At 34.9% G+C, this 13,701-nt stretch overlaps 1 protein-coding gene across 49 annotated transcripts in view; it reads left to right on the forward strand.

The window, feature by feature from the left end:
* LOC107130780 (uncharacterized) overlaps nucleotides 1-13,701 on the forward strand; it is a 428,352-nt gene that overhangs the window by 324,218 nt on the left and 90,433 nt on the right. For 10 of the 49 annotated variants that reach the window (XR_012417585.1, XR_012417588.1, XR_012417590.1 and 7 more), the window contains one exon: nucleotides 333-2,957. The exons of 23 other annotated variants lie outside the window; for them this stretch is intronic. Coding sequence is in view for 6 of the 26 variants with exons in the window: in XM_065520575.2 (XP_065376647.1) it covers nucleotides 333-381 (49 nt within the window). In the remaining 20 variants the exon portion in view is untranslated. Of the gene's footprint in view, nucleotides 1-332; nucleotides 2,958-5,525; nucleotides 7,170-13,701 lie in introns of those variants that run through there. 16 more of the 49 variants (XR_012417586.1, XR_012417594.1, XR_012417595.1 and 13 more) reach the window with 5 other exon arrangements.

Genomic DNA, 13,701 nt, shown 5'->3' on the forward strand with positions numbered 1-13,701 from the left:
AAGTTCTAAGCTTCCTTGCATTGGGTTAGAACATCCTCCTTTAGTTCAGAGGAGTTTGTTATTACACACCTTCTGAAGCCTTCTGCCAGTCTGTCAAGCTCATTCTTCATCCAGTTTTGTTCCCTTGCTGGTGAGGAGCTGTGTTTTTTTTGGAGGAGAAGAGTCATTCTGGCTTTTGGAATTTGCAGCCTTTTTGCGCTGTTTTTCCTCATCTTCGTGGATTTAGCTTTCTTTGGTCTTTGACGTTGGTGAGCTTTGCATGGAGTTTCTGTGTGGATGTTCTTTTGGTTGATGTTGATACTATTCCTTTCTGTTTGTTTTCCTTCTAACAGGCCCCTCTGCAGCAGGTCTGCTGGAGAGTTTACTGGAGGTCCACTTTAGGCCCTGTTTGCCTGTGTCACCAGCACAGGCTGCAGAACAGCAAAAATTGCTGCCTGTTCCTTCACTGCTTCCCAGAGGGGCACCTGCCAGATGCCAGCCAGAGATCTCCTGTGTGAGGTGTCCGTTGACCTTTACTGGGAGGTGTCTCCCAGTCAGGAGGAATGGGAGTCAGAGAATCCCTTAAGGAGAGCTCGAGTGCTGTGCTGGGAGATAAGCTACTCTCTTCAGAGCCAGCAAACAGGCACGTTTAAGTCTGCTAAAGTTGCTCCTACAGCCTCCCGTCCCCTAGGTGCTCTGTCCCAGGGAGATGGGAGGTTGACCTATAAGCCCCTGACTGGGGCTGCTGCCTTTTTTTCAGAGATGCCCTGCCCAGAAAGGAGGAATCTAGAGAGGCTAAGCTGTAGTGGCCTCCACCCAGTTCGAACTCACTGGCAGCTTATACTGTGAGGAGAAAATCACCTACTCAAGTCTCAGTAATGACAGATACCCCTCTCCCCACCAAGCTTGAGCATCCCAGGTTGACTTCAGACTGCTGTGCTGGCAGAGAGAATTTCAAGCCAGTGGATCTTAGCTTCCTGGACTTTGTGGGGGTGGGATCCGCTAAGAAAGATCACTTAGCTTCCTGGCTTCAGCCCCCTTTCCAGGGGAATAAACAGTGCTGTCTTGCTGGTGTTCCAGGTGCCACTGGGGGATGAAAAAATACTCCTGCAGCTAGCTCAGTGTCTTCCCAAACAGCCACCCAGTTTTGTTCTTGAAACTTAGGGCCCTGGTGGTATAGGCACTGGAGGGATTCTCCTGGTCTGAGGGTTGTGAAGACTGTGGGAAAAGTGTGCTATCTGGGCTGGAGTGCACCGTTCCTCACAGCACTGTTCCTCAGGGCTTCCCTTGGCTAGGGGAGGGAGTTCCCCAACCCCTTGCACTTCCTGGGTGAGGTGATGCCCCACCCTGCTTTGACTCACACTCTGTGGGCTGTATCCACTGTCTAACCAGTCCCAACGAGATGAGCCGGATAACTCAGTTAAAAATGCAGAAAGCAGCTGCCTTCTGCGTTGCTCTTACTGGGAACTGCAGACTGGAGCTTTTCCTATTCGGCCATCTTGCCAGTCACCAAAAATGTCTATTTCCTATTGAAATGTCTTGGCATCTTTGACAAAATAAGCTTACCAAATTAATATGATTATTAATGGACCTTCAGTTTTATTCTACTCGTGTACTTAATCTCTTTTTTTTATTTTTTATTTTTTTTATGAGATGGAGTTTGCTGTGTCGCTTAGGCTGGAGTGCAGTGGCATGATCTCAGCTCACTCCAACCTCTGCCTCCCAGGTTCAAACAATTCTCCTGCCTCAGCCTCCTGAGTAACTGGGATTATAGGTGTTCGCCACCATGCCCAGCTAATTTTTTGTCATTTTAGTAGAGAAGAGGTTTCACCATGTTGGCCAGGCTGGTCTTGAACTCCTGAACTCAGATGATTAACCCGCCTCAGCCTCCCAAAGTGCTTGAACCACTGTGCCTGGCCAGATTTATCTTCATAATAGCACTATACTGTTTATTTACTGTAACATTGTAATAAGAATGGATATTTTTAGTATAAGCCATTGAATTATTTTTCAAATTTTGTTGTGTATATTTGATTTTCTTTGGACATTAATATTTTATAAAGAGCTTGTCGTTTTCTATTTTAAAAGGTAGTTGGGAATTTGAATTGAATCTGTAAATGTTTTGTTATTTTTATCTAAATACGAAATATTGTTATCCCAAAACATTGACTGGCTCTCAATCTATTCAATTTTTCTTCAATTTATTTCATTATTTAAAATATTTTATTTCATCATTTAAAATATTTTAGTGTAAAGAACTTATGTTTGTCTTGTACTTCTGGTGTTAATTATTAAGTTTTTAGTGAATTTGTCACATTTTTATGTAGAAGAGCATGTATTGTGTAATACAATTTTTTTTTTTGTCTAATCTGGATAATTTTGCTTATTTTTCTAGTATAATTTTCTTGGATAATACCTCTAGTACAATGTTGATTAAATTGGTTTAATACGAAATTCTTGTCTTGTTTCCAAGCTTATAAATAATGCTCTCATTCTTTTACTATTATGTATGTTAGCTCTAGGTTTTAATAGATGATTTTAAGCAGGACTGAGATGTCTATATTAGTAGTTAGCTGTGAGTCTTATTCCAAATTGATATTGGATTTCTTAAGTCTTTTTCTATGTCTGTTAAAATAATCATTTCCCCTTTATTAAAGTAATATTATGCAATACTTTAAATTTTGAATATTTTGCCAACATTGCATTTTTGAAAATATCTTACTTTGTCATAGTATATAATCCTTTTTATATGTTGTTGGATTCAGTTTGTTAGTAGTTTTGATAATTTATGTGTCTATATTCATATAACATATTGGTTCATGGTTTTTTTACTTGTGATTTTTTTGTATTTTTTTTTATCATGCTAATACTAACTAATAGATGGATTGGGAAATGTTACCTTTTCTTATATTGCTGGGAGTTTTTGTATATAATTTGCATTAATTCTTCATTAAAAGCTGATGTAATTTACCATTTAAGCAATTTGTCACTGAGCTTTATGTCAAAACATTTTAATTAATATTCTCTTAACATGTAATTATTTATAAATTTTGTTTCTTCATATATGTCTATATAATCTATTTTTAGTTAACTTTTATAGTTTGTACCTATCGAAACATTTGTTTCTATTTTGTAGTATTCCATAAAAATTTTGTTTTTTGTTTTTTGGTTGTTTTTTTTTGAGGCAGAGTTTCGCTCTTGTTGCCTAGGCTGGAGTGCAGTGGCACAATCTCGGCTCACCACAGCCTCCACCTCCTGGGTTCAAGTGATTCTCCTGCCTCAGCCTCCCGAGTAGCTGGGATTACATGCATGTACCACCAAGCCCAGCTAATTTTGTATTTTTAGTAGAGACGGGGTTTCTCTATATTGGTCAGGCTGATCTCGAACTCCCAACCTCAGGTGATTCACCCACCTTGGTCTCCCAAAGTACTGGGATTACAGGTGTGAACCACCACACCTGGCCCCGTAAAAATGAATTTTCTCGGCAGTTGACATGAAAAACTCTGGAGTGGCCAGGCTTAGTGGCTAATGCCTGTAATCCCAGCACTTTGGGAGACTGAGGTGAGTGGATCACCTAAGGTCAGGAGTTAGAGCAGCCTGCCCAACATGGTGAAACCCAGTCTCTACTAAAAAAAAAAAAAAAAAAAAAATCCAGGCATGGTGATAGACACCTGTAATTCCAGCTACTCAGGAGGCTGAGGAAGGAGAATCAATTGAGCCCAGAAGGCGCAGGTTGCAGTGAGCCAAGATCATGCAACTGTACTCCAGCCTGGGTGACAAGAGTAAAACTCCATCTCAAGTGAAAAACAAAAAAACTCTGGAGTAATAATACAGAATAAGGCTTTAGCCCAGTTAATGAATGACTTAAAATTTTCTGTGTTATAGGACAGAGAATATAACTACTGTTTAAAACATGTATTTACTGTTTGATAAAAATGAGTTACTGTATCTAAAGAAAATTCGTGAAACTGCCATTTCACTTTGGAATTTATAAAGGCGGAATATGCCTACCTCCAATTTTTTAGCAAAATTGAGGAAGGTCAAATAATAAATTTTAATAAAAATACAAAATAATACTGTATTTGAATAATTGTTTGAATAAAAGACAATTTTGTGAATAAGAGTTGCCAGCACTTAGCATATACAATATGCTAGGTATAATTCTAAGGTATTATTTATAAGGTTAATACCTTAGAATTTAAATTTAATAACCCAAAGATTCCTTGGAAAGAATAAAGTTCACACATTTTTATTTATATATTTATATTAAAATTTTCATAAAAAGCAACTGCTTTGGCATATAACAAAAAATATACATGAATAATGTTATATAACTTTATTAGAAAGCTTGAGTAAAGCATATAAATAGGCAGCCTCTTTGACCAATAAAGAGAGACTGTACATTACTTTCAAATATCAAAGTATATTAAATGGAAAAACTTAAGGTTTAAAAAATGTCTTTTACTTCATAATGGCAGAAACCCAGCAGGTCGTACATTTTGGCCACTGAAAATGATAATAGAAACCATTAAAGTGTAAGCAACAAATAATATTTAGCCACATAGTCATTTCGTTAAGATCTTCTTCATTAACTTCTAGATTCAGTGAGAAATTCAAATGTATTATTTTTATGGATTCAGGAAAAGTCTAAGGAGGAAACATTGTGATTGCAGCCAAAAACCTTAATACAAATAAATAATTCTACCAATATAGCTTAATGCTATGAAAAAATGATAATTTCTGGCCCTCTGTAGGTATTATTCTTTGTAACAGAGTATTATTAACTCAGCAAGTTGTGTAAAACATAAAATAAAAATACACTCTATAAATTATTTTTGTCTTTTGATATACTGGGGAATGGGAGTGTGTTCCACTTGAGAATTCTCATGAGATGCTGATGTGCCACAAAACAATACATGGGAAATGTTTTCATAAGTAGTAATGAATTGATGTTTGTGCTTTTTGGAAAAATATATATTTTTAAAAGTCTAAGCAGGCAGCTACAATTTTCAGAAAAGTACAAGAATAACTAAAAATATCTGACATCCCTAAAGCAGGATTTGAAAAAAATTTCTTATGAACAGAAACCAAAAGCATGTAGAAGTAATTATACTTATATAACATAAAATAGACTTTAATTCAAAACCAGTAAAAGAAGAAGGACAGTATGCAATGATAAAGGAATGAATTCAGCAAGAGAATTTAACAATTTTAAATATATGGGCACCCAACACCAGACCATCCAAATATATAAAGGAAATATTATTAGATCTAAAGAGATAGACTTCAATACATAATAGTTGAAAACTTCAGTACCACACTTTCATCATTATACATATCATCTTGACAGAATATTAAGTAACATTAGATTTAAACTGAAAATTAGACCAAATGGATCTAACAGACATTTACAGAACCCTTCATCCAACAATGACAGAATGCATATTTTTCTTAAAAGCACGTGAAATATTCTCTAAGATAGATCATATGTCAGGACACAAGTCTCAACAAATTTTTAATCAAAACCATATCAAATATGTTTTCAGGCCACAATGAAAATGAGATTTCAATAACATGAGAAACTTTTGAAACTGTACAAATACATGGAAATTAAACAACATGCTCTGGAATGACGTTTGGGTCAAGATAAAAATTTTAAAAAGACATTTTTTAGAGTTGTTGAAACAAAAATCAAAACACAATTGCACCAAAACTGATGGAATACTGCAGAAACAGTGCACAACTATACTAACAAACTAGAAAACCTAGAGGAAATGAATAAATTCCTGGACAAACCTACCAAAATTGAATCAACAAAAAAATAGAAAACCTGAGTAGATAAATAATGTGTAATGAGATTGAGTCAGTAATAAAAAGTCTCCCAACAAAGAAAAGTCCAGGCCTGGATGACTTCACTGTCAAATTCTACCAAACTGTCAAAGAAAAGTTAACACCAGTTCTCAAACCATATCAAAACAATGAAGGGGAAGAAATTCTCTCTAACTCATCTTATTAGGTTAGCATTACCTTGATATCAAAATCAGACAAGAACAGAAGACTGAAAGTGTTGCAGGAAGTCAGGGACCCTGAACGGAGGGACCAGCTGAAGCCGCGGCAGAAGAACATAAATTGTGAAGATTTCATGGACATTTATTAGTTCCCCAAATTAATACTTTTATAATTTCTTATGCCTGTCTTTGCTGCAGTCTCTAAACATAAATTGTGACGATTTCATGGACACTTATCACTTCCCTAATCAATACCCTTGTGATTTCCTATGCCTGTCTTTAATCTCTTAATCCCATCATCTTCTTCGTAAGCTGAGGAGGATGAATGTCACCTCAGGACGTGTGATGATTGTGTAAACTGCACAAATTGTTTGTAGAGCATGTGTGTTTGAAAAATATGAAATCTGGGCATCTTGAAAAAAGAACAGGATAACAGCAATGTTCAGGAAACAAAAGAGATAAGACTTCTGGCCGCTAGTGAGCCGGACAGAACAGAACCATATTTCTCCTCTTTCAAAAGCAAATGGGAGAAATATCGCTGAATTCTTTTTCTCAGCAAGGAACATCCCCGAGAAAGAGAATGTGCCCTGAAGGTAGGCTTCTAGATGGCCCCTTTAAGGAGTGCCACCTTTAACGGTTGAAGCCAAAGGGATGAAATATACCCTTGTCTCCTGTAGCGCTCCCAGGCTTATTAGGAGGAGGAAAATTCCTGCCTAATAAATTTTGGTCAGACAGGTTGTCTGCTCTTGAACCCTGTTTCCTGATAAGATGTTACCAATGCACCATTTATTCGCTGGGAAAATTGGCTAGCCATAAGTAGAAAGCTGAAACTGGATCCTTTCCTTACTCCTTATATGAAAATTAATTCAAGATGGATTAGAGACTTAAATGTTAGACCTAATACCATAAAAACCCTAAAAGATAACCTAGGTAATACCATTCAGGACATAGGCATGGGCAAGGACTTCATGTCTAAAACACCAAAAGCAACAGCAACAAAAGCCAAAATTGACAAATGGGATCTAATTAAACTAAAGAGCTTCTGCACAGCAGAAGAAACTACCATCAGAGTGAACAGGCAACCTACAGAATGGGAGAACATTTTTGCAATCTACTCATCTGATAAAGGGCTGATATCCAGAACCTACAAAGAACTCAAACAAATTTACAAGAAAAAAACAACCCCATCAAAAAGTGGGCAAAGGATATGAACAGACATTTCTCAAAAGAAGACATTCATACAGCCTACAGACACATGAAAAAATGCTCATTATCACTGGCCATCAGAAATGCAAATCAAAACCACAATGAGATACCATCTCACACCAGTTAGAATGGCAATCATTAAAAAGTCAGGAAACAACAGGTGCTGGAGACGATGTGGAGAAATAGGAACACTGTTACACTGCTGGTGGGATTGTAAACTAGTTCAACCATTATGGAAAACAGTATGGCGATTCCTCAAGGATCTAGAGCTAGAAGTACCATATGACCCAGCCATCCCATTACTGGGTATATACCCAAAGGATTATAAATCATGCTGCTATAAAGACACATGCACACATATGTTTATTGCGGCACTATTCACAATAGCAAAGACTTGGAATCAACCCAAATGTCCATCAGTGACAGACTGGATTAAGAAAATGTGGCACATATACACCATGGAATACTATGCAGCCATAAAATGGATGAGTTTGTATCCTTTGTAGGGACATGGATGCAGCTGGAAAGCATCATTCTCAGCAAACTATCGCAAGAACAGAAAACCAAACACCGCATGTTCTCATAGGTGGGAACTGAACAATGAGATCACTTGGACTCGGGAAGGGGAACATCACACACCGGGGCCTATCATGGGGAGGGGGTAGGGGGGAGGGATTGCATTGGGAGTTATACCTGATGTAAATGACAAGTTGATGGGTGCAGCACACCAACATGGCACAATTATACATATGTAACAAACCTGCACATTATGCACATGTACCCTGGAACTTAAAGTATAATAATAATAAAATAAAAATAAAAGATGTTATCAATGACAATGCGTGCCCGAAACTTCATTAGCAATTTTAATTTTGCCCCATGCAGTGGTCCTGTGATCTCGCCCTGCTTCCATTTGCTTTGTGATATTTTATTACCTTGTGAAGTATGTGATCTCTGTGACCCACACCCTGTTTGTGCCCTCCCTCCCCTTTTGAAAATCTCTAATAAAAACTTGCTGGTTTTTTGACTCGGGGAACATCACGGATCCTGCCGACATGTGATGTCTCCCCCAGACACCCAGCTTTAAATTTCTCTCTCTTGTGCCTTTTCCCTTTATTTCTCAAACCAGCCAAGACACTTAGGAAATAGAAAAGAACCCATGTTAAACATCGGGAGTGGGTTCTCCCAATAGAAAGGAACTATAGGCCAATATTCCTGATATACATAGATACAAAAATACTCAAAAAAAACTAGAAAACCAAATTCAATAGCACATCAAAAAATAATACAGTATGATGAAGTGGGATCTATCTCTGGGATGCAATGATGGTTCAACATACGCAAATCAATACATGTTTTACTTTACATCAACAAAATGAAGGGCAAAAATTATATAATTATTTCCAAAAGTGCAGAAAAAGCATTTGATAAAATTCAACAGGTCTTCACAATAAAAACTCTCAGCAAACTAGGCATATCATAGAAGAAACAACTCAACATGATAAAGGTCATATATAACAAAGTCACCACTAATAGTATGCTGAATCGTGAAGAGCTCACAGCCTTTCCTCTAAGCATGGGAACAAGACAAGGATACCCATTTTCACTACTATTTATCATAGTACTGGAAGTCCTAGCCAGAGCAATCAGGTAAGAGAAAGAAATAATATTTGTCCATAAGAAAATTGTCAAATTGTCTCTTTTTTTTGGTAGATGTCACCATCTTATATCTAGAAAAACGTAAAGACTCAACAAAGAAAACCTCTAAGTTCAGTACAGTTTTAGATATAAAACCAACACATAAAAATCCATAACATTTCCATATACTAATCATGAATTAAGTGAAAAATCAACAAGTAATTTCATCTACAATAGCTAAAAAAATAAAATATTTAGGGAATACATTTAATCTAGAAGGTGAATTACATCTACAAAAATACTGTGAAACTCTGATGAAAGAAATTTTAAAGGACACAAACGAATGGAAAGACATCTCATCTTCATAGATTGAAAAAATTAACACCATCAAAATGACCATACTACCCAAAGCAAGCTACAGATTAAATGCAATCCCTATGAAAATATTAATGCCATTTTTCACAGAAATAGACAAAACAATCTTAAAATTTGTATGGAGTATCAACAAATCTTCAAATTATACAATGTATGATCTAGGAATCCCACTACTGGGTATTTCTTTAAAGAAAGAGGAATCACTATATTAAAGGTTATCCCTACTTGTGTGTTTATTGCAGCACTATTCACAATAACATTTATATAAAATCAAAGTTTCCACCAATGAATAATTGGACAAATGTATATGTATGTGCATGTGTATATATATATATATACACACACACACACACACATATATATGTACAGTGGAATACTATTGGGCCATATAAAGAATATGAGTGGAACCAGAGGTCATTATGTTAAGTGAAATAAGAAACAGAAAGAAAAACTTTGCACACACTCATTCATATGTGGAAACTAAAAAGATGATTTTTATAGAGACAGAGAGTAGAATAGTATATTCCTGAGGCCTGGCACAGTGTGTAGGTGAGAAAGGGGATGAAAAGAGGGTCGTAGATGAGTACAAACCCACAGTTGGAAAGGAATAAAATCTAGTGTTTAGTTGCACTGTAGGTTGGCCGTAGTTAACTATAAGGTATTTTATATTTCATTGCTGGAAGAGATAACTTGAAATGTTCCTGACATATAGAATTGATAAATGCTCAAAGTGATGGATACCACAGATACCCTGACTTGATCATTACAAATTCTATACATGTAAAAACATATTGCATGTGCCTTATAAATATGTAAAATATTGTGGAAATCAGTTTTTAAATCTACTTTTAGCAATTTTGACATATACAGTACATTATTAATCATACTCATTATTTTTTGCACTAGATCATTCAATCTTATTCCTCCTCTGTAAATGAAATTTGGGTAGTTTCTGATCAACATCTTCCCTTTCTCCATCCACCTTCTTCCCTATTGTCTGACACATTTTTTTGCTCATATTAGGTGACATTCAAATTCTAGAAATTAATGGTTTTGGTATACAACAAGCAAATAAACATAATGTTAAATAAACTTGTTAGAAAGTCTGACTAATTAGGAATAAAAATAAATGGGCAGCATTTTTGGCCATAAAACAAAGGATAGCTATTATTTTTAAATACCAGACCCAAGGATTTGAAATGGAAATGTTTAGGCCTAAAATATGTTATTGAATTTATGACAGTGGAAATTCAGCATATCATATTTTCTGAGCATTCTTAAGTAATAGAAATTATTCACTAATATGTAGCCAACCAATAATATCTAGCTACATTCAAATTTTATTAAGGTTTTAAAAATTAACTTCTGGGTTAAATGGAAGATTCATACTGAGATTGCATTTATGGATTGAGGGAAATGTTAATGAGGAAGCATGTGATGAAAGCCAAAAACCTAAATTCAAATAAGCAATTTTGACAATATTAATTCTATAGAAAAACAGGCAAGTACTCATTTCAAAAATTTGTGCAAAATGTAAAATCAGTTTTCTAGTATTAAAAAGTTACACACTACAAATTTTTGTTACCTCATAGTATATTGGAGGAGAGTTATCTTTTAAATGAAGTAACTTGGGATTTTTTATGAGATGCTATTGTCTGCAACCAAAATATATATTTATATATATTATATATATATAAATATATATATTATTTTATATAGATTTATATAGTTTTCCTCATGTGTACACTGTTGATATTTGGGCTTTTTAGGAAAATATTATACATATTAAAAACATTTAATAAAGAGAGCTAAAATTCTCAGAAAGTCATAAGAATTCTTAAAATGCTGAATAGAGTTGAAGGGAAAATATGAACATCTCCCAGGTATATAAGTAAAATAAAGAAACAATCCAGAAACAACTCATCAAGCTAAGAAGCAAGTGCTGCTCTTAGATATGGGTGAACACAATGATGCCAAATCCATGCAGGTTGTCCGACTTGCCATAAAGCAAATGAAAAAAACTGACTGCAGATACCTCAAATCTGAGAACCAAATTATAACTTACATTGCACACAGAGAAATAAGTTACTAGAATGAGTGTCAGAAGAAATTCAATACAATAAAAAAAGAAAAAAATAACATGTAAAGAACAAGAAGCTATAAGCTTAAGAAGTTATATTTGGAAAACAGCTGTGTAGAAGATAGATATTTAAAAATACAATTAATGTAATAATTAACATATAGGTTAAAAATTAAAGTTTTATCTAAGCTGATGAGATTAGTGAACAGAAATTAGCACCATTATTATAGTCCAATACAGTAAAAAGAGAAAACATAATGGAAAACACAAGTATAATTATACATATTTGAAGAGTAGAGGTAGAAGAATGAGAAATTAACTGTTTCCTTAAAATATATTTTAAAATAAATAGCTATAGTCAAAGAGTTGGTAATTTATAAGTGTCTACAATTGAAAACATGAATTCTGAAATTCAGTGCATCAACAAAGAGAAAAATAATACATAAAAAACATAGTTAATCTGCATAATACCCAAAATGAGGAAAACACTAAAAATCAGCAAAAGAAAAATACGTAACTTGCAAAGATGAGAGGACACAGCTTTGTAGAGCCACAGCCAGAGAAATGAATACTAATAGAGGTGAGTAAAGTTATCATTAAACCAATAATTAGATACTTAGCTAAAATACCTTAGTCAAAAAAAGAATAAAATATTTTCAAAAGAAAAAACACTAAGTGATTTGGTTATGAATGGCAGCTTCTTAAGAGTACACTTCAAGAAGAAAGAAATGCTTTTTGTGTGTAAAAATTAAAGAGTAAGAGACTTGATTTGGGAATATCAAAACCTGGTGAACTTTAAACTAAATAAACCAAATAATTCTTGGTAGCATCAAATTCAAAATATTTAGATATGAGATTACAATTTTACACATTTTACTTAAGTCAGATGAAAATCCCATGCTACTTCAATAATTTAACTGAGGGAGGAAAAATCTATTTTTTCAGAGGATTGTTTTTCTGTTATATTCTTATTAAAAATTGATGCCTCTTTTAGTTTATGTTTTGTAGAATATTGATTATTATTTTATCAATTGATTTGTACCAAAAGACAAATTTATTTGTACCAAAGAACAAATGAAAGCATAAAGATGGACTACAAACCTCTAGATATCCAGGATAACTGAGTTAAAAGCCCACCACCTGGTTAAGGAGGATAAAATAATGATGTCCACTGAACCCGTGACAACAAAGCAACTCACCAGCAGCAGGATGTATAGTTGGCCCTTTTCTCTGGAGAGGAACTGGAGCAGAGGCTGGGACTGTGAAGGTGCTGGGATCACCTCTGGTGCTTAAACTAGGGTGTCACCATGCACACACTTGAGAGCAACATAATTTCTACAAAGAAAGCATTCAGAGAAAATGCCAGAATAAAAATTAGTCCCCTGATTATAGAGATTATCTAGGAAAATGAGCAGTATTTACTTGTCAGTATTTGTGAGTTGATTGGTCTGTGTCACTTGAAAAAAGCTACTGTGTACATGATTATGTTACTTCTGGAAAATGAGGAACCAAAAAAAGAAGAAAACATGGATAATGTAATTTGTGGATTTATGTTTAACTCTTGCCAAGCAGGAGGTGCTAGGATTGATGGTGATGGCCTGGAGAGTACTCAGGAGGCAGGTGGTACAGAAGGAGAGGCCCCTTGTCACTCTGCTCAGGTAGAATTACATTTTATATTTGAAGTCATTCCAAAAATGCAGTGACTCAAATACATCCAGACACAACAAACACATTACTATGAGAAGCATCACTATGTGAATAAAGGCCAAGTGACAGGTGATCAGGCCATGAGGCTTAGGCTTGTTATTGAGAGAGAATGTGAAAATGTGGAGGGGGGGGGGAAAAGTAAGTGCTGGCTTACTCCAATGCCAGCTTGGAAATAAAAGGCATCTTTTAATGATAACATAAGTGGAAAGTATGTTCTTCTAAATGGCAAAGAGGAAACGTTTTGTATATCTGGAAAAGAAAGACTTCATCTCATTAGTGTTTATTATTTAGTAGTCAATATCTTTATCACAAATCATCTTCATTTTTACATTATCCTCTTATTCTAAATAAATCCAGACTATCTCATATGACTTCTTGATAATTCAGTCTCTACATTATTTCCTGCATTAAATTGTGTATGCAATAATATTAATAAAACATATATGTATTAATATTTGTCTCACCAAGTCATCCACGATGATGACCTTATAGGATGCACACTATCTATACTCTCATTGTACCTGGACCTCCCCTTTTAGATTTTGTTTTATATTCTCTCATTTTATATTTAGCACGTTGATACTATTAACATATAAAATTATTCAATTATATGTACAGTTTATGCAACTGGGTTGAATTTTTTGATAATATGGAGAAAATTACCAGAGCAAACAGTTGAAAAAATATCTGTTTGTCTTTCTAAGGTGC

The sequence above is a fragment of the Macaca fascicularis genome, chromosome 9, assembly GCF_037993035.2.
Source record: "Macaca fascicularis isolate 582-1 chromosome 9, T2T-MFA8v1.1".
NCBI lineage: Eukaryota > Metazoa > Chordata > Mammalia > Primates > Cercopithecidae > Macaca > Macaca fascicularis.